The sequence below is a fragment of the Alexandromys fortis genome, unplaced genomic scaffold (genome assembly GCF_014885135.2).
Source record: "Alexandromys fortis isolate MF-2015 unplaced genomic scaffold, M_Fortis_MF-2015_v1.1 scaffold_24, whole genome shotgun sequence".
Classification (NCBI taxonomy): Eukaryota; Metazoa; Chordata; class Mammalia; order Rodentia; family Cricetidae; genus Alexandromys; species Alexandromys fortis.
Window position 1 is genome coordinate 1,185,149 of NW_026067906.1, and position 21,713 is coordinate 1,206,861.

Here is a 21,713-nt window from a genome sequence, read left to right on the forward strand (position 1 = left end):
GAGAGCAGGGGGTTATGGGAGTTATTTAATTCATAAACCTGTTGTCACAGGGAAGATCCCAGATGTGAACCATAAACCAAGTGCCTCTACCAGTAACAATGAAATGATGTGTATATCTTTCTGTTCCTATTGTCATTTGTATTCTGCTTTCATTTCCTATTCCTTTACCTTTCTTTCTTCTCTGGCTTGTTTCTATATTAGGTAACAAGTGCTGCTGTAGTTTGCCACGATTCACTCTAGTGACATTCACTATTGCTAAGAAACAAGTCAGAGATTCCCGAAAGATAACGGTTACAGTGCAGCGCAAGGTCAATATTGGACTGTCTCCGGTAATTCACAGAATAGTTCTGAAATAATTCCCTAAATATTGTAACTATATTAATTAGAGGGACCCCTGTATGCTCTTTGGGAGTAAGACATGTTTATAAATAACTGTAACATGGACAAGGAGTCATCATATGTAAGAAGAAAGATATAAATATAAGGAGCATTCAGAGGAGAAAATAAATTAATGCCAGATGAAAGGTCATTGATATTTTACATCAACATCAGCTAATGCTTGTACTTGCCTCTTTCTATGACCCCAGAATAACCCAGTATATTGTCACTCACTGCACGAAGGGGTTGGGTGGAATGAAGCGTTAAAAAACAGGCAGTTAGACTTGGGAACAGAGTCAAAGTAAGTGTAGCTACATCCTCCCCCTCCTTCAGATTGCCTCTTAAGAATCTAATCCCTTTGAGCTTTGTAAAGCTAAGGAATATTTACTGTAAAAGCATATCCTTAGATGGCTAGAGGGAGGAGGAGAGAGGAGGTGCGGAGGGGAATCCTCTCATTTTTCACAGATGTTGATTTCATGTTCCCACCTGGTAAGAGCCCAGGGGCCTGAGCAGAAAGATGCAGGTCGGGACCTGGGGAGGCAACAAGAACTAGCCACAGCAACCAGAGAAGGAATCATAAAATCTCTAAAACTTTTTCCAGTGGCTAAACAAACATCTCATCTATTTTCAGTTTCTCCCTCTCTTTTCTTCTTCTTCTTTTTTTTTTTTTTCCTATTTACTGAAATTTGGAAACGGCCACAGAAAGCCCCGACTACATAAAGGTCTCATCTATAGAAAAAAATATTATCTTTTTTAACCTACAAACTAAATAACACTATATAGCTTCTAGTTTCTATGTGTTTTATTTAGCAACAGCCACGGGTAGACAATAAGAAAGACTTTTAAGCCGTGGGTAATGAAATAATAAATGACACACTTTCCAGATTAAATTCTTCCAGAACACCCTAGAACTACATTCAGCAAGCACCGAAAAAATGCGGCGCACTGGGACTTCAGAGCCCACGAGGCATTCCGTGGGAGGCTGCTAGGAAGACCACATTTACAACAGCGACAAGGTCCATTTCACTCACTTTCCAGACCCACACATCTCCAAAGCCCGAAAAAAATCGTGATCTCCGAAGGAAAATAAATACAGCTTATAAACAAGGCTGGGAAGGGCGGAGAGCGGAGTGGGTTTGGGGGTGGGGAGACATTCCCTTCGGTTGCAATCTTTTCCGGGTGGGGGGGGGGAGAGAAAAATAAGACAAATTTCAAATCAAGTTGCTGCTCGAGACTACAAAAGCGGTTTGGAATGTTAGGCGGATGCAAAAGGAATAAAGCAAACGTGGAGGGGGGGAAAGGGAGGCCGATAAAGTTTCTGGCTACAAGACAAGAGACGTATCATTACCATATGATCTAATGTGGGTGTCAGCTGGCTGTTCTCATTGAATGAAACCTTCGTTTTTCACTCTGCTATGGAGTAGAAGCTGGAGGTTTTCAGCCTAGTGACAGTCACAGCGCAGCACGCCCCCCTCCTCCTTTCCACACCTGCGAACTCTTTTGCTTGGGCTGAATATCTAGTGTAATTACAACTCAGCTCTGAGGGCTCCCGTGGCAAATACCCGGATTAAAAGGTATGGCTTTCAATAATTGTCCTGAATTTTGCTACAGGCTAATAAAACTTCCGTCAAGTGGAGGGCGGAAAGAAATACCCGGTGAGAGAGAGAGAGAGAGAAAGAAACGAGGAAGAAATCGTGCTCAACTTTTGACTATCTTTATGCAACCTTAGAAGCAGGAGTTGCTTGAAAACAGAAATTAAGTACTCGGGAAAATAATCGTTTGAATGCATTGTTTTGGTGCTTTCTCTTCTATTCTTGCAAAGATGCTTATTAAAAACCTGTAACTTAACACCATGACTGCCTAATGCTGAGGTTTTTACATTTGTACCGATGAAATATTCCTCTCGTTATGAACTGCTAATAGAAAAGCATTCTAAGCTAGTCCACTGCTTGTGCCTAGGTGAGCTATTTAAGATTTATCCCCCTCCTGGATTCTTGCATACTTCACAAATCTTAAAAAGCCTCAGCAAGTGCCTAGCTATAGAGATATAAAGTCTATTTCTGCAACACCAAAAATGAATAGGAATTAGTACCAAAGAGGTGAAAAGCTACACTGAAAATAACTTCAAAATAATGTTAAATAACTTTAACATTGCTATGTTAAAGAGCTGAGATGGTGCCCCAGCAAACTTTCTTGGATATAAATAAATGTTCCTGTCAATGTATTCAGTGCAAATGAATCTTTGTTAAGAGGTGCAGTGACTGTGAGGTGAGGGTGGGGTTGATTCTCATTTTAAGGTTAAGCAGTGTAACCAGATGGGTTAAGTGTGCCCCCAGTGATCTCAGCGTCTATGACCTTTTCTTCCTGTTGATGTTTATTTTACCAGAAAAAAAGAAAAGAAAAACAAAACTTGAGTTTTATCGTGGCTCTTGCTTACAGACAAATGCTACTCTGGTTGCCTATCTTTTACTTATTTCTATTAAATAATTACTGAAGGAAATCTCTCAAACACTGGGGCATTTAAAAATTGTCCTGTATTAGCAGATTGTCTAGCCACTTAAGTGTTAAGTTTTGACTTTGAAGCAACCACGAAAAGTATAAACATGTTTATACAGATGTTACTCGGGATGATATGCCTAATTAAATAGGGGCCAGAAATAATACTTTTGATGAGGCATTTCTAAACTACAGCAACCATTATTAGTGGAAGAGCAACTTTATAAATATTTGAGAGTAACAGTTCCCATGAGATGTAAAAAGTGTCTCATCTGTTACAACCTCTTTTCTTTGTGTGTGGACAACCTCTTTTTGATGTTCTATTTGCTATTCATCACATGAGAAAAAAAATCACTGAAACAATGGTGAGGACCCTTAGCAAATATTTATTAATTGCTCTAACATGTTGGAACTTTGAATATTATAAAATATTATATAAAGGGACTTTATGAAAATTTGAATAAAAATTTTAGGTATGTAGACTCTCTCTCTCTCTCTCTCTCTCTCTCACACACACACACACACACACACACACACAGAGAGAGAGAGAGAGAGAGAGAGAGAGAGAGAGAGAGAGAGAGAGGAGCAAGTAGCCAAAATGGTATGCAGTCTGACTGTAGCCAGCTTTAATCTAAAGGAAGGTTGTGCAGAGAATTTGCACTATTTTAACAAGGGTAAACAAATATAAATGATGAGGGTTCGTCTGAGCCAGGGGCTCAACATTTCCTTTTTTGGGTTGTTAGGGAAGCTACCAGGCATCTCTGCTCTGGGGAATGGATTACCAAGAGACATCTGCACTAACTCTCCTTACCCTTTATTAAAGCTGAGATTACTTTGACTCATGCTTTCCCCTGAAAATTATAAGACATTAAATATGCGAGGCCAGCAGCCCTGTGGTAAACCATAAACATTGTATTTCAATGTTGAAACGGTTAGAAGGCGTCTCCTTTATGGCCATCCAAGTAAACTTCTTGCCAAAACAATAACCTCCCCTTTAAGAGAGACCCAGTAACTCAGTGGGAAAGGCCTGCTAGAGGACACTTTTTATTGAACTTGGGGGCAGTTAAGTGAATTACGATCTTTATGGCCTTTTAAATTGATAATCAAAATCCTGGATGGGGTGTCCTGTTTTATACATACTCCAGTATTCCTAGAGTGATGCTACAGTATTTAGACATATTCCAGTAAACTAAGAACAAAAGGGAAATTTTTTAAAATTACAAAGCATTTGTGTCTCTGCTAGTGAATCAGGTAAAAATGTCTAGGCTATAGATACTGTGTCTGGTCAAAGATGCTGTTTTCTTTCCTTTTTTCTTTTTTGGTAGCTATGATGGACAACTGGGGCACAAGCAGCATTGTGTTTGCATTTACAGAGGCACAGCTATATAAGAGTAAATGTATAATTCTAAGTTGAGATCATGAGTCTAAAAGAAACACTGCCAATAGGCTTGGTGATGAATCCTAAGAGCTGCAGAGAGATCTTCGGCCATCCCATCTCAAAATAGGTTGCTTGATCTCCATTTAAGCAAATGTATTTTGTTATTTAGACTGTCCATTTGGAGTTATTTCATTCATATCTAAATAACTTGACATTTGCGGTAGATGTACACTTTGTGTTTTAATGCTTCGGATCTGTTTGGTTTCTTGGAACCAGCAGAATACACTGTATTGTTAATAAACTGATGGTTAGCTGAGTCATTCATGTTCAAAATATTGTGCAAGGCACACAGAACAAGGAATAATAAGTCACGCCCCGAGGAAGAACATCCGCTAACGTGGGGGACAGAGTGAACACACAAAACACATTATTATATGTGATAAGTTCATTAAAAGAGGTCAGGACAGCATACTTGGGATCCCAGAAGACGCAGAGAGCAAACGCCTTGGATGAGTCAGGAATTACAGGAGGAAAAGCCAGAATCTCGCATAACCATTAAACTTTCCTCGGAAGGTAGGTAAGCAAAATGGTAAGGGGGGGGGTCTGTGCAGTCAGGATTGAGTATATCCTCTAGAGAGAGAAAGAAATGAAGAGAAAGGTAGCGTTAAGTATCAATTGGTACCAAATAGAGAACGGCTTCACGGGCAACTCAGGAAACACGAGTATCACTGATAAATCATGAGATGAAAACAAACAAAACTAAGCGAGGTGAAGCTCAAGTGTTAGACAATGACTCGGGCAGCAATGTGGAAGACGGTCTGGGATAACAGAAATGTTCAGGGCAGAAGTGTGTAGGAGCCTCTCACAACACTTTAAGGAGGGGGTGAGAAACCCTAGACCTAGGAAAATGCAGGGGCGTCTGGAGACGAACGTGGCTTGATGAGGTGTCTCTGGTTGGACTTGGAGATGTCTCAGTGTATAGGCAGAGGTTTTATAGTGGCACTGCTGAGTGCGCATGGAAAATACCGACGTGATTTCTTATGCAGAAACAGCTGGCCAGTGATGTGGCAACTCATCATTTAAATCCAGGCCATTAAATGAAGCAAGCGATTTTAGTACCGTTTGGATTGCTACTGGTAAGCAAATGGTGTATGTGTCCTGTAGTCGCCTTTACCGCCTTTCAGAGACTTTTTGAATGCCTGACTTCATCACAGTGTTATTTTTTGTTCCTATTTTTTTTTCTTTATTTTTCTCTGTACTCACTCTGCTATGGGATATTTTGTAATCAAAAAATAGTGCATGAATTAAGTGACAACCTCGCTCCTCCTAATCCCTTCACTTTGCTTTTCAGGTCCCCAGGTTGTGAAAATACGTGAGATAATCATGAAGACAACTCTCCTCTTACTCCTTCTGGCGCAAGTCTCTTGGGCTGGACCGTTTGAACAGAGAGGCTTATTCGACTTCATGCTAGAAGATGAGGCTTCTGGGGTAGGCCCTGAAGACTCTGGTTTTCCTCCTGATCTACCACACCTGGAGCCCCTGGGACCTGTGTGTCCCTTCCGCTGTCAATGTCATCTTCGAGTGGTCCAGTGTTCTGACTTGGGTAAGTGAGTCCGGCCAATCTTGCGCATCTTCTTCAGTGAAGTGGAAAGTCTCGGTGATTGGCATTTTCAGGGTTTATCTCTGTGATTCCAGACGTGAGAGACAGCGCCACCTAACGAGGATTAAAGAAAGCTGTCAAAGAGAAAGAGAATTGAGACTAGGACTCCTTATGTTTTTTGCTTCACACCGCAACCAGTACCCCTCCCACACATACACAGGAGCTCTTCTTAAATCGGTTCCCTCAGTTCTGCAGTTTGCAATGAATCTCTTAAAAGTAAAGCCATTCTGACTTTAAGAGACCTCCTTTTACAAAGTAAAATGCCTACCAATGCCTCTTCTTGTTCGGTTTTCAGGGATTCTTTTTCTGTTGGTGCTTTGTTTGTTTGTTTTGCTTTTAGTTCTTGAATTGTTTTCTTAAGATGGTAGATACTAGGAAAGCCTGGTCGGGCCTTTTCTCTTTACAAGGTCCAGGCAACAGAATTAAACATTACTAACTCGCAAAATATGCAGTTGTCAGAAACAAAATGAGTTGGGTTGTGCAACAGAAATTTATCTTCCAGATACATAAGTTCTCCCTTTATCCTCCGGTCTTGGTTTTCTTCTTCTTTGACAGTTTGCAGCCAAGATGCTTATGTTCTTTAGAAAATTTCCAAAGAAATAACTACAGCTATAGTATAATGTAAATATCCAAAATGCTCTGGGAGCATGAAACTCTAGCCTAATACACCAAAGACAGCTGGCTTATCCCTTTAAAAGTAAAAAATGGTCTGGAATTCCAAGAGCCACATGCTTAAAAGATAAATATTCAGAGAGTTTGAAGGCTCAGTGGTTGGGCCAAAGGTCAGTGCGTTTGATTCCTATGTCAGCTGTTTTTCCTTTCTTCCTCTTCACTTGTATATTTTCTCTTTTTTAATTTATTAAATTTTTAAAGAAAATACCAATCCAAGTTCCCACTTCCTCCTCTCCTCCCACTCGCTCCACACACCCTCCCACCCAACCCCATCTAATCCTCAGAGAGGGTAAGGCCCATTGCTTTGTGGAAAGTCCAAGGCCCCCTCTACTATATCTAGGTTGAGCAAGGTATACATCCAAAGAGATCAGGATCCCAAAATGTCAGCACATGTAGTAGGAATATTCCTGGTTCCACTCCCAGTGGCCCCTCAGTCTGCCCAGCCCCCAGCCATACAACTGTCAGCCACAGTCAGAGGGATTAGTTTGGTCCTATGCTTGTTCCTTCCCAGTCGGGCTGGAGTTGATGATTTCCCATTAGCTCAGGCAAACTGTTTCAGTGGGTGAACCCATCATGGTCTTGACCACCTTGCTCATATTCTCATTCCTTTCACTCTTCAGCTGGACTTGGGAGCTCAGTCCAATGCTGTGGAAAAGATGATCCCAGGAACAGCATTTTGCTGTGCATCTTACCTTATAGAAGGGGTATCACAACATAACAAGGCGTGTCTCTGAGAAGCCCCATATTTATCCAGGGCAATTTGCTAGCCATATTTTGAAGAGAAATGGCCACTAATATTAACCAAAGGAATACACTCTACAAAGGAGCTCAGAAAAACATTGTAATGGTTCAATATCAATAATTGAGAAACATTTATCTCAGTCATCTTCAGTGCTGACACAAACGGTACCTCACTTTAACCCTCCAGTGAGAGTGTATATGAATGCTATCCAAAGGCTACAGATAGCTCATTGATCCGTTCATTAATCCGATACATCGCACCCTATGATGGATCAGTGGCGTTTTGGGTGTGGAATTGTGAATTATTATCAGTTTCCATGGCTAAGTTTTCCATAGGATTATCCTTGTCAGTGTTTTTTTTTTTTTTTGGGGGGGCGGATTTTTCGAGATAGGATTTCTCCATAGCTTTTGGTTCCTGTCCTGGAACTAGCTCTTGTAGACCAGGCTGGCCTCGAACTCACAGAGATCCGCCTGCCTCTGCCTCCCGAGTGCTGGGATTAAAGGCTTGCATCACCACCGCCCGGCTCTTGTCAGTGGTTTTAACAAGATAGAGGAGGTAGGAGGTACAATGTCCAATCTTGGATCAATATTACCTATATGTGATTTCAGTACAAACAGACGTTTTCAGTTTAAATGCTTGACTTTGTATTTACCTCTAAGAGTTGTTTGTGTTGATGTTAAACAACATTGATTCCTTTCCCAGGCGAGAAATTAAAATTGGGAAACTAAAGCCCTCTCACATGTCCATGAGGAAAGGTAAACACTTCTGGACGGTGCAGAGTGTTGGGCCCTAGTTATCGCTCTTCAGAGTACCATCGTTTCATTACAAGCTTATGTAGGGCACAGAGGACTGAGAAAGTAAACATGAAATGGCCATAGATAGTGGCCAAATTCTTTTGCAGATTCTGTTGCAATTTAGTTTTTGAGTTGAACCAGAATCCAGCATGAGACCCAGAGTTTCTCTTCTACCTTTATCAAATAAAGATCATTTTATTGAAAAACCAAGCAGCAAAATGTAGTCCTAACTAATTAAGATGTCCAGTCATTGTCTTAAAACAATAAACAGTAAGTAAAACTTGTTCCTTTTATATTTACTCTTTTTTTTTTTTTTGATTTTCGAGACAGGGTTTCTCTGTAGTTTTTGTTGCCTGTCCTGGAACTAGCTCTTGTAGACCAGGCTGACCTCGAACTCACAAAGATCCTCCTGCCTCTGCCTCCCGAATGCTGGGATTAAAGGCGTGCGCCACTACCACCCGGCCTTTATATTTACTTTTAACAAATATATGCTTTTGTAAAATGTGGATACATTATGGGTACCATGTAATACTTTGGTACACATATACACTGAGTGAACTGTAAGTCTGTTAAACATGCCCATCTTCTCAAACATTTATTCCTATCTCATGAAAAACCCTTTTCAAATCTTTCCTCTTGCTTTCTGAAGTATATAGTACAATGTAGGTATCTAGAGTTGACTGGATATAACCTCCTTCAACATCCTTCCCTAACTGAACTTAGTAACCATAGATGTTCAGACTGTCCTCACTCACCCATTCTGCCCAGCCCTGGGTCATCACTGTCTACCCTCAACTTCCTGTAAGACCAGTTTTCTTATGTTCCATACAGGAGTGAGATCGTTCAATATCTGTCTTTCTGTTCCTTGTTTGTTTCGCTGAAGGCAACTCTCCAATTTCATTCATGTTGCAAAAGATGGAATTTCACAGTTTTGAATGAGCAGCAGTCCCTTGTATACGTGCAGAACAATTTTCCTAACTATTCATCACTTAATGCGTATGAGAAATAGGATTGTAACAAATTTTAACGCTTGGGTTTAGAAAACGATTCAGTAGAGGGAAGACGCAGCCTACACAGTGGGAAAACATATTTGCTAGCTATACAACTGGAAAACGCTTTTTTCCAGAACATAAAAGGAACTCCAAAAATCCAAAAAGTCTGTTTTCTTATTTAGTGAATGGATATGCACTTTTATTTTGCTAGAAAATAACTGAAAATACATGTAAACATTCTTACAAAGATAACTTTTATATTCAGGATAAAATCTCATTGATAAGCAAAAGCTGACTATCTCCTATGTGCATGGCTCATGAAGCTGGACAAAGCCAGGTGTGGTGGTAAAAGCCTACTCCCAGCTACTCAGGATACCCAGGAAGAAGGGTTTGTAATTTCAAGGCCTATTTGGGTTTGGGCTACAGAGAGAGACGGAGGCCTAGGGAAGCAGATCAAAGGTCATCCTAGGCAAATAGGGAGATATCCAAATAAAAGGTAAAGATTTGCTCCTGTGACCTATCACCTGCTTTTATACTCATTGAGTATTAGCTTTGGTTTGAACTGACAGTAGTTAGCCATCAAATTGAACCTTAGCTCTAAGGTATTTCCATATTTGTTCCAAATGAGAACAGAGAGACTCAAGTGTGTCATGTGAAGATTCATTCATCTCAGATTCATGGTTGGATTAATTTTAATACAAATAATTCTGAGGTCAAAAGTGGTTTTAAAATGGCTGATATTTGATTGACTGACAAAAACCTGGAGCCTCCTTTGTCTCCATTAAATAGAATGAAGTTGATTAGGAGCGTATTTGGTCTATAATAATTTGCTGGGAAGTATGAGCTAGCTGAACTGAAGGTTTCCTATCCACACATGGACCTATGTAGATAAACTCTGAAAGTCCTGGGCTTCATGGAACAACACCGAGCGCAACAACAGTCTTACTGACAAGAAGGACCAAAACCAACACAGGGCTAAGATGTTTGCATGAAAAATCTGGGTTTGACATACTTGAAAAATAGATGGTAATCTCTCTGATAACATTTATTAAGCACTGTAGTGTACAGACGATAAAAACAGAAAGACGGACTTTAATCAAGAGCAAAACAATTAGTCTAAATTCTTTCTTATTGACACTAATAAGATGCTGAGTGCGTTTAATGGGGGAAACGTGAATCAAATAATCCCAAGCTAACTCCGAATAGAGTGTCTTAAGGTTTCCTTTATTAAGAGGGAAAACACTCAGAAAAGGACATGAGGTCCAACATCAAGATGCGGAGCACAGGAAGGAGGGGCAAGCTGGCAGACCGCGGCCTTTTGGTACCTCAAAGCCACACCTCATGCTGGTCCGGCCTCTCAAAGGCCATTGACTGAAGGAGGTTCCCCATTGCTAATCATAGATAATGAGAATGGTTTTTTGAGACAGGGTTTCTCTGTGGCTTTGGAGCCTGTCCTGGAACTAGCTGTATAGACCAGGCTGGTCTCGAACTCACAGAGATCTGCCTGCCTCTGCCTCCCAAGTGCTGGGATTAAAGGCGTGCGCCACCATCACCCGGCTACTACTTTTTCTTTTTGAATTTTAAAATAGTCTATCACTTCATACAGTTAAAACAAAATTTACAAAGATAACACGGCCTTTTAGCAACCATCAATTCAACTTTAAATTGAATTTTGAACTTTAAAGCAAAGAAGTAAAATAAAAGCAGAGAATGATCTCAGAATTGTGTATGTGAGTGTGTGTGTGTGAACTAACATCAAAACTAGTCAGATTAACTAATTTATTTTTCTTATTTTGATGACGTCTGCTAAAGACTTCATCATAAAGTATACACAAAACAAAAGACTAGCTGACAATTAAGATTATTTCCCTTTGGGACATTTTAAGAACTCATATTTTGGGTAATTTATTACACTTCTAGCTTTTCTTTTTTAACATGGTGATTAACTGTATGCCACTTTCTTAAGCCATGAAATGTATAGAATTTGGAGGGAATCTGATATGTGAACTTATTTTCCTTGAGGGTACAGATAAATCTGACACACAAATATAATGTTGGGAGCCTGGAGTGTTGTCTCTTAGCCATACCCTCTACTCCACACTAGAATTTTGTTCATGCCATTCAACCCGTCCTGAAAGTCACTAGGTGGAAGAGAGTTACCACACTGCTTTCTGCTTCAGCTTCTATCAAGAGAATTCACAAAACAGTTTAATATGTTATCATGCTACTGCTACGAAGGGAATGGTATAACATAGTTTTAACTGAAAATGATCTCTAAAGCTATCTAATTCAACGTAATAATAATAAACACCAATACAGGAGGTTTGCCAAATGTGTATGAGTCTGTTAGGAATTCAGAGCAGATACATAAGCGTTAGGATCTTTAACACTAAGGTGGATCTCCAAATACCACAAGTCTGAAAGTGCGATTTTAGGCTAAGTCTTCATCTCTAAAGTTTATAACTTGAATCAATCAGTTTTGGTTACAAAGTTCAAGGGTGACAATACGGCTAACCCGTCAGCTGTTCAGAGATGCTCTGCTTCCCTTACACCTGTGGGATTTCATGTCAGCCTGACATTGTCCAAGTGTTCGGACAGCCTATAGAATTTTAGTTCCCAATTATACAAAAGGAAGCATGCGTGGAAATTAAATCCCTGCCAGAAAAGAGAAAATGAGTAATAATGAGACATTGCACTATATTCCAAATGAAAGGAAGTCAAGTCTTCTCGGGGTTGGATCACACTCATTATAAAAGATTTGGCAAAAGTCTGCCTCCTCTAGTTGCATGCAATTAGCAAAATTAGCAGATTGAACATTTTTTTGAAAATGGTAGTGATTATGATTGTGGAGGTACCCTCACAAATCCTCCCACAAGGTAGCTGCTTTGTAGTTCACTCCTCGGGATTGAAAACATGTCAGTCTGACATTATGGGAACCGTGTCTGTAATGAGTTCTGTGTTTATAGAGCATACAGTGCCAGGTGAGTACCAACAGCATCTGATACTGAACTTAATTAAGTACTTTATTAAGTACTGGTCATGGATATGAACAATATTTCCTCCCATTACCATTGGAGTGTTGGTCTGTGGACAAGACCAACAACAATAACAGCAAAAAAAAAAAAGAGCTCAGAAATAAGTGATTTTAAATCTACGTAATTTTTGTGAAAGAAATGAAGAGATTTGAAATTTGATTGCCATTTGGTTTTTGAGCACATGCTCATTAGATACACAGGACTGGAAGTCTATCTTCCCAACATAGTAGTTATTATATTTTCTTGTGATTTTAGTTTTAATTGAGAACTGCAGCAAATTATATTTTTTATGAGTTACATTTCCAAGTGGGTAGAGCCTGTTTGTTCCAACTGCATCTCTAGTCAAGAAGCAGAGAATTGTCAAAAGAGTCAGAGATCGTAATACTGTAAGCTGTGTAATGATGGGAAATTTATTTCTGTCAAAAATATTACAGAATTAGAGTTTTGTTGTGATGTATTGAAATAAAGGATTGACACTCTATGTGAGGATAGAATTTCCAGGTTGTTTTTACTTTATGAAAATAAGATCTCTCTCTCTTTCTCTCTCTCTGTGTCTCTGTCTCTGTCTCTGTCTCTCTGTGTGTGTGTGTGTGTGTGTGTGTGTGTGTGTGTGTAGGCAGGGGTTATGTGCATAGGTTCCCACCTGTTTATATGAATTTGTACTGTGCGTGTATACGTGTCCATGGACTCAAGAGAGGCCATTTGATTCTCTGTAGCTGGATTTACAGACGGCTATGATCTCTTGACATAGGTGTTGGAATGCGAACACAGACCTCCTGTAGAAGCTGTACACACCCTTAAACACTGAACCACCTCTCTGGAATCAAATATCTGGTTTTTATTTTCCTTTCTAGACTCCCCCAAAATTAAAATAAAAATATCCAACAGAATTGGTTAAATGACTTGTGAAAAGTGTTTTTTTAAGACCAAGGACCACTTGGCTGTTAAGTGTGTACCTTAATATACTAAAAATCTACATTCAAAAATGAAAGCTTCATAAAATTAATTTCACATATACCGCCATATATACCCTAAATTTATACTACTATATCATAAATCCGTTGGTTATAAAGTGACTATTAAAATTCCTATTGTCCTGGCATTCTAATTAAAAGGAAATTAATTGCTCTCCCTAAAGATTAGATACTTTTTCATTGTACAACAGAGAGCTTGGTGACGAGTTCAAATGACTTTAAGTTTAAATGCAAATCTCCATCAGTGTCGGGTGTATACAAAGGAGGCAGAAACGTGGCTGCAGCACTCTCTTGATAAGGTGTTTGTATGGACGGGACAGCTTTGCATTGCTTTGCTATCAGATATTTATGAAACAGTCTTTAAGGCACAACATGGAGAGGGTGATTTGTGCAGCATTCTAAAAGAAATGTGATTTTTTTCTATGCAGAAAAACAATTATACTGGAAACAATTTCAGTTTATGACTAAGGGGGAAAAATTCTTGATTAGGTTTGAAAACATTTTCAACTATAATTGATGTAAGTATTGGAGAAAAACATGTTACAGACAGACCTATCATTGAAACTTTCATTTCCTAGTAAACATTTTTTTTTTTAAAGTCAGAAGCAGTTGTAATTTCAGCACTTGGTAGCCTGAGGCAGGAGGATTGCAAATGTAAGAGTAGCCTACAAGGTGAATGTTGCCTCAATTTTTTTTTTAAAGATCCTTTGTGATTCTGTATTGAGAGTTCCTTCTCACAGACTATGTATTCCTGTTTCTTTTATGCTAGGTTTGGATAAAGTGCCCAAGGACCTTCCACCCGACACAACATTGCTAGACCTGCAAAACAACAAGATAACTGAGATCAAAGATGGGGACTTTAAGAGCCTGAAGAACCTGCATGTAAGAACTGCTTTACCTTTTCCTTGGTTCATAAGATCAGACTTGATCTTATAAGATCAGGTTTTCAGTTTTATTCCTGTGGGATACATATGATTCCTCTCAAAATGTCAGTGCATACATAATATAGGTAACCCCGGCATCAATATCTAAAGCATATTGCCCTATGAAAATATCAATGACTGTGCTCCACTGCAGAGCAATTTTGACATACTGGGTACGATTCTTGACAAAGCAAATCAAGGTGGCCTTAAAGAGCAAGAGAGGGATCGGCATGGGGAAAAAGAATATGACTTTTGTGTCCACAACACAATAAATAGAGATGTCCATGTCTATGCTGAATGAAGGTGACAATTTATTTGAGAGGCCTAAATGAGGAAGAGGAAGGTACAATGACTTTTGTCAATAATGAGACAATAATTGTTCTAGTGGGGAGAGACTTCAGGGAAGCACATTTTCACTCCACATTAAAATCTAATTTAAAGAGAATTTCCAGAAAATAGAACTTCTAGTGATATGGGATCATAGACATTTTAATTTGATAATAAATGTCATAGTAATATAATTCTGAGGTCTATAGCATTTAATTCACATGTTTTTATTTGTTATCCTCATTGTAGAACTAATTGAGTAAATGTACAATAAGATAAGCAATATATATGATAAAATACACCATCTCGCTGTTACATATTAGAATAAAAATTATAGATACAAAATTAACAATGATATGCAAAGTAGAATAGGTGGTCTGAAACATTTTAGAGTTAATATAGTCAAGAAAAGATTTAGTAGTGAATTACTTGACACCCAAGATGACTATATCCATAAATATTAATGAGACACTATACTAGATTTGTAAAAGAATTCAAATAGTTGTCTCAAATTATAAATTCTATATTGATGTTGCTAACGAATGTGTAAATTGAAAGAATTATAAAAAGAATTCTAGGATGCAACATTCTTTCAAAAACTCCTCTATCAAATACAGAAAATAGTATATATGAAAAAGATGTCTGTCAGTGTGTCCCAGCATACACATATAAGTGGTGAGTGCTGAGAGAAAAATCAGATTCCATCATATATCCAACTAGCAGACAGGTTTGAGAAAAATGTGACAAAATCGCTTTAAAGGAATAACGAAGTGTAGAAAGGCAAGAAGAAATAAGGGCTTGTTGTATAAGAGAAAAGTAAAGTTAGTAGAAAATGAACAACTGACAGTAAAAAGGAATGCTGCCTGAATGAAAGTTACAGCCCTCCATGCTTGCAGAAAGAACCTGAGCAAGAGCCAGGAGCCCTGCAGCTCCTCCCTGCTGGGATAAGGGTGAGCACCACTCCCCAGCTCACCACTTTCGCTCCAAGCCTCTGCCAGAGTTGACAGAAAACCAAGCAGCATCTGTTTGTAATGGTCCAAGTCATTACTCAAAGAATCCCACTGAAGTGAAGATAAAATTTTAAATATGAATTTTCTCTCACAAATTGTATTACAAATCTACTTTTCTAAGGAAGGAAACTTCCCTTATGATAGCTACAACTTCCTAGACATAAAAGTACAATCTGAGTAATTTTGGAAAGTTCTTTGTAAAGAAGAGATCCGGTTTCTGCAAGACTTGATTTCTGCAAGACTTTCTCCAACGCTGCTATAGGTTACTTCCTTTCAGAAGCTTCTTTTTGGCAGGTTTGTGAAACAGCCGTCATCTTGGCAAGTCTTTGCTTCTACTTCAAAGTGTCCATCGGAAGAAGAGAAGAGTTCATTAGAGCCTGTGATCACGCAGGGAATGCCAAACAGCTCTTTTTCTCTCAGCCTTTTATTCTCCATTTCTTCCTTCCTTGTTATTATGCAAACAGACATTATAATTTTGGTTGGGAAAACTGGACCAGAATGACAAGGAAGGAAAGAAAGAAACAAAAGTTTAGTAAAGATTAAAATAGAAAAAGTTTGAGGGGAAAAACAAAAGTCCTTTATTCTCCAGTTGTTATCTGCATTTACAATTCTGTGGGTTATTGCTTGAGTAGTTTTATATACCATATATATATATATGTTTAGATGTATATGTATACATAACTTTTATATAATAATAGTGTCGTATTTAATATGCTTGTCTGAAACTACGGCTTGATAAACATAGTAAGGAGTGGGTTTTAAAATAAAAATCAACAAAATCTCTTAGCCACTGAAAACTAACAAATATCTGTTTAGCACTTGAGGTACTGTGGTCATAGTTTTCCAGTTTAGGAGGCCTTATTTTAATCCCCCTGGCTAGTCTCTCATTAATGCCATTTCTCCATGGATAAGAAAACAGACAGAGAGATGCTGGTAGTTTTTCACAGTCACACAGCACCTAAGAGCAGTTCTTGACTACAGAGGTCAGGAGCATTCTGTACCAACATGGGCACTAGGTATTGCTTATGAATGTATGAGCGACCCCAATTAGAATCTCAGAGCAATACCTGGGACAGTGGAACCCTACATGAACATCTTTTGAGCAAAAGACATACAATGGTACAGTTATATTTCAACATTCAGCAGAGTAAAATAGATATTTCATATATGTAACAATGTTAAGATTTTATTACAGTCCTCTCTGGCTGGCATTTAAGGATTTCTGTTTCATCTTAAATTAAAGTTCTGCAATCTTAAGGACATATAAATGACGAAATTTGCCTTATTCTGTTCTTCTAGCTCAAGCCATCACTGATTTCTTTTCTTTCAAAAAAAAATCTTCTATTTTAAAAGTTATATATTATATTTTGATTATGTTCTTTACCTTCCAAAAACATCTCCCAGATCCTCCCATTTTTCTCCCACCCAACTTCATGTTCTCTCTCTCTCTTTCTCTCTTCCATCCTCTCTCTCTCAAAAATCAAACAAATAACAAACAATGATGAATAGAAGTACATAAACAGAAACAATAATATGACAAAAAGTATAAAAATATGACAAAAGATAGGAAGTCTATTTTGTGGTGGCCACCTACTCTTGGGCATGGGTTGTGGTATGAGTGTGATTGATAATCCATTGAACAAAACTGATTTTCACATATATGTCTGTTAAAGTAAGGCTTACTCCTTTATGACCCTTGTCACAAAAGTCAAGCCAAACTTCCTCCTAGATCTGACAAGCCTCTTCTACACAGGGTATGGCAGGAAAGAAGCAAACCCCAGACAGAGGAGAACTAAGTCCCTGAAGTCTCCTACTGTAGGGGTGACAGTAGATTCTCCTCTCACTAGAGTCACCGACTTCAGCTACATTTGGATTCTCAGTTCTGGTGACGGTCTAACCTAAGGCCACCTCGTGACAAGCAGTGTGAGGCTGGGCCTTAGGCAGGAAGGCTGATGCGGGGTGAGATCTGTGGCATTGATGGTGTTTAGGAATCTGGTGTTATTCAATGATTTCTTTAACATCATTTATGGAAGCATGGCTTATAAAAACTCAGAGAAAAAAAAAACTGGGGTTCAACCTGAAGATCTCAAAAGCAAAGCAGTCACCCACTGGCTCTTGCCTTGATCTCTCTAAAAATAGTGATCCAGTCTATAGGAATCTCAGAATGAGAGCTGACTCCCTCCCATTTTATAATCCTCTCTAGTTCTCGGATTAAACGCAGGCACCACTACTGCCTGGTTTCTGTGCCAAGCTAGTGTGTCTACTGGGATTAAAGGTGTGTATTATTGCTACCTGGTCTATAGGACTGGCCAGTGTATCTGTTTTGCTTTTTTGATCCTCAGGCAAGCTTCGTTTATTAAAATACAAGTGACATAACACTAAAATTTATTTTAAAAACTTGTAAGTATGTGTACACAGACATGTCCATATGCAAGGAGAACATTTCCACATTTCTCCCGATTTCTTGCCATTTTCCAAATTTCTCTGCTAGTTTCATGAAAAGAATGAATACATGGTCCATGTATAGGAGAGGGCACATTTGAATTTCAGGCATTGTCTTGTTCAATTTCTGCAGACCTTGATTCTTGTCAACAATAAGATCAGCAAGATCAGCTCTGGGGCGTTTACACCCCTAGTGAAATTGGAGAGGCTTTATCTGTCTAAGAACCAACTGAAGGAGCTGCCCGAAAAAATGCCCAAAACCCTCCAGGAGCTTCGTGCCCACGAGAATGAGATCAGCAAAGTGAGGAAAACTGTCTTCAATGGACTGAACCAGATGATCGTCATAGGTACAGATCTGATCATAGCTCAAGGACCAGGCCCCGGCGGGGGGGGGGGGGTCATATGAAGGGATTTCGAGTAATCCTTAGCTGCAGGAAAGGGATGGGACAGAACCCCTGAGTCTGAAGGCTGTGTGACTAGCAGTCGACGCTGCAGGAGAAAGGGAATATTCTCCCTGGACTTCGGTGATGTGAGACTGGAAAGGGAAGACAGAGTATCTGTGTTCATGAGCAGGATGAAGGACAGACAGTGCTTAATCAGAGAGATTCGGGGAAACCTTTCCATAGCAGAGTTTGCTTTCTCACCATCTGAAGATTATTTCCTTTCTAAAAAAAAAAAAAATGTTTTATAAGGTTTTGGTGGGTGTGTAATTATTAAGTGTGATTTTAAAGTTGGCTTGCAAAATGATAGATTTAAATTCTTTAACAACATTTAGGGAATTTATAACATAAAGTATGATTTGATAATCCCTGCTTAGCCTTTCTGGAGAAATTATTAATAGTGCCATGGCTATTATTTTTCATAAATAATTGCTTTAATTGTTTGTTTGATTGGCTGATTCATTCATTCATTCATACAGGGTTTTGCTGTATAAGACAATCTGCCCTTGAATAACAAATGATCTTCCTGCCTGAGGTCCCTGAGTATTGGGACCACCACACCAATTTTAGTAGGACAAAGTTTCATTTCATTTTGATGTTTCTCTGAAGAATGTAGTCTTTCTTACTATTTTTTTTTCCAATTTTTTCTCAGTCTAGAAGTTACTAAAAACTAATATTTTTTCTAGAATCTTCACTGAAGCAGATACATACATCCTGAAATGTCCTCTAAGAGCCTTTCACTTTTTTATCTTTGTAGAACTGGGTACCAACCCTCTGAAAAACTCTGGAATTGAAAACGGAGCCTTCCAGGGGATGAAGAGGCTCTCGTACATCCGCATCGCAGACACCAACATCACTGCTATTCCTCAAGGTAACAGGAAATGCTCCAAAATATTTTGAGAAACAAATCTCTGATAGATTTGACATTAAAAAAATGATTGTGGGTGTTTACATTGGGGCGTGTGGAAAGCCTGGCTTCAGTGAACTCTCACTACCTGGATTTAACTTAGGACACTGTAAATTTGGGTTCTGCTGTCATGATTCCTAAAGAAAAGATCCAGTTAATAAGAGTACAGTAGTATAATTTTGTTTAAAAAAGTGGAGGGGAAAAAGGACTCATATCTGGCTGTATCTCTGAAACCGAGACAAATTCTTCTTTGGCTTTCCCATCCTACAGAGAACTCTTTTCACTACAAAACCTTCCATTCATCAGTATCTTAATAAGGAGATCCAGCTGACAATGTAATGTTGGTTATCATACAGCATATGACTTCAGAGTCTTTGCTTAGACTCAAGTTGTCATTAATGGGTTCAAGGGCACTCAAATTCTTAGGGTTAAGGTCTCAAAATTAAGTAGAAGATATGAGCATAGGTAAGTGGAGAACTAATATTGCCTTCTATTATTGTTTGAAAACTGTATTAAAGTTTTAAGTTTACACAGTGTACCCTGGAGACATACTGGAAGTAAGAGACACTGTTCCTTCCGTCAACCAGAGCCAGAAGGTTGATCATTGTCATCAGTGCTGCTTCCACTGCCACTGAGTTCTGTCCCAGTGAGCCAGCGAAAGCAGCAAAACACCTACAATAAGTGCCTTGAGTTTCACTTTCCTCCTACCTCAAAGTTCAGTCTCACAAAAGTCCCTCCATTTTTTGCTACTATCCCTCACCCCTGCTCTCTTTAACACAAGTGCCTTTCTCTATAACTGGATACTGGGTGCAAATTCTCATCTAAAGGAAATACTGATTATTTTTACATCATAGAAAGCTTTCTTATAATCCCTGGTTACTCCAGGCTTTTTATACAGAGGGCGGTTTGGTGCCCTGGGAAATAACTATTGGATAGATAGGTACATACATACATACATACATGCATACATACATATATACATGCATACATACGTATGTTCGTACATACACAGGTCCATGTTTGTAAGCAGAGGCTGCACTTACATTTCCTGGAGGCCCATACCTGAATAACCACACAGAAACTATATTAATTACAACACCGTTTGGCCAATAACTTAGGTGTATTCCTAGCTATCTCTTACATCTTACTTAAATTAACCCATTTCTCTTAATTGGTGTATCACTGGCTGTGGCCTACTAGTAAGGTTTCAGCATCTGTATAGTGTGGCTGTGATATTTACCAGATAAAATTAAGGCTCATATTGGATAGGTAAAGTACCTATACCAAACTGATGTTCATTTATTTTGTCTCTAAAATAAAAAGGTAAGGAAAACAAAAAAGCACGTCACAAGGGAACAGATTCTTTTGACAAATGTCACCATGGGGAAAGATGATGAAGATCATCTTTAATTCATTTCTCTTCAATAATGCAACTTTTTCCTTCAGTCAAACTTCTTCCTGGCCCTAACTTCTTGTGAGAAACTGTGCTCTTGGAAAGAGAGGCATTTAGCAGCCAGTAAGGAGTAATAGTAGAACTGTTTATTGGTGCTCTGATGGCAAAAAAAAAAAAAAAAAGCAACAAAACTCATAGAGTTATAGAAGGAAGGAGTTCAAATTTTCTTGATGAAATACACCCTTGTTGCACTTCCAGGAAGACTTTTAAATTTTTATTTGTTTATGTCTAGAAAAAGTCAGTGGTTAAAAAATTTTATTATAAGAGTAGTTGTGATTTCCTAATATTTATTCATGAGAAAATTCAATTATTATTTAATTTCCTCTGGCTTAGAGAATGTTATTTCAAATTCCGTTGTCCAGATGGGAGCATAGTATACTTCCTTTTTAAAATTTGCAAATTTATAACTTTGAGTCTCTGTTTCTTTACTAAGAACAGGAATTGATGTTCATCATTTTGCACATTGAAAAAGTCAATGTAGTTGAGAAAGTAACATGGTCAATTTTTGTACATGACAAAGATATGGGAAGTCTTATCTATCCATCCATCTATCCATCTATCCATCTATCCATCTATCCATCTATCCATCTATCCATCTATCTATCTATCTATCTATCTATCTATCTATCTAATCTACCTATCTATATGTCATTTATTTATTTATTTATTCATTCATATTTTCATTGTTACTTGCTACTCTAAACATTCATCTATGAAGAAACGTAATAACTTTAAAACAAACATAGAAGAATTATTGCAATAAATAAAATCACTAACTTAATTTGGTGGTGGCAATGCAAATTTCATAGCTATGAAATCTGCTGTTTCCTGATTATTAGTAGACGAAAAAAAAAACCCTAAAATTTGCTCCAACCAGGAACTAGGTCAACACGCATCTCTTCACTGTTTTCTTTGTAGCTGCTCCTATTCTTTACAGTGGGATACTACTACATTATTAATGGCCATATATTGCCGCGCACCATGGCCCCGGTCTGCGCTCTATGCACTAGACCCCAGTTCGCGAGCTTCAGGCAAGGGGCCTGAGGTTGAGAATACACAGGCGCAGAAACAGACTGACACGCATACCTTT

General features: G+C 38.6%; 1 protein-coding gene across 4 annotated transcripts in view; it reads left to right on the forward strand.

Annotated features, from left to right (window-relative positions):
• The first annotated feature begins 1,682 nt into the window (after window positions 1–1,682).
• Window positions 1,683–21,713, forward strand: part of Dcn (decorin) — a 28,798-nt gene continuing 8,767 nt past the window's right edge. The window contains exons 1-5 of one of the 4 annotated variants that reach the window (XM_050135536.1): window positions 1,683–1,952; window positions 5,604–5,855; window positions 13,891–14,003; window positions 17,957–18,170; window positions 19,021–19,134. In XM_050135536.1, coding sequence (XP_049991493.1) covers window positions 5,636–5,855; window positions 13,891–14,003; window positions 17,957–18,170; window positions 19,021–19,134 — 661 coding nt within the window. In that variant the 5' untranslated portion in view covers window positions 1,683–1,952; window positions 5,604–5,635. Of the gene's footprint in view, window positions 1,953–4,658; window positions 4,830–5,242; window positions 5,389–5,603; window positions 5,856–13,890; window positions 14,004–17,956; window positions 18,171–19,020; window positions 19,135–21,713 lie in introns of those variants that run through there. The other 3 variants (XM_050135535.1, XM_050135537.1, XM_050135539.1) reach the window with 3 other exon arrangements.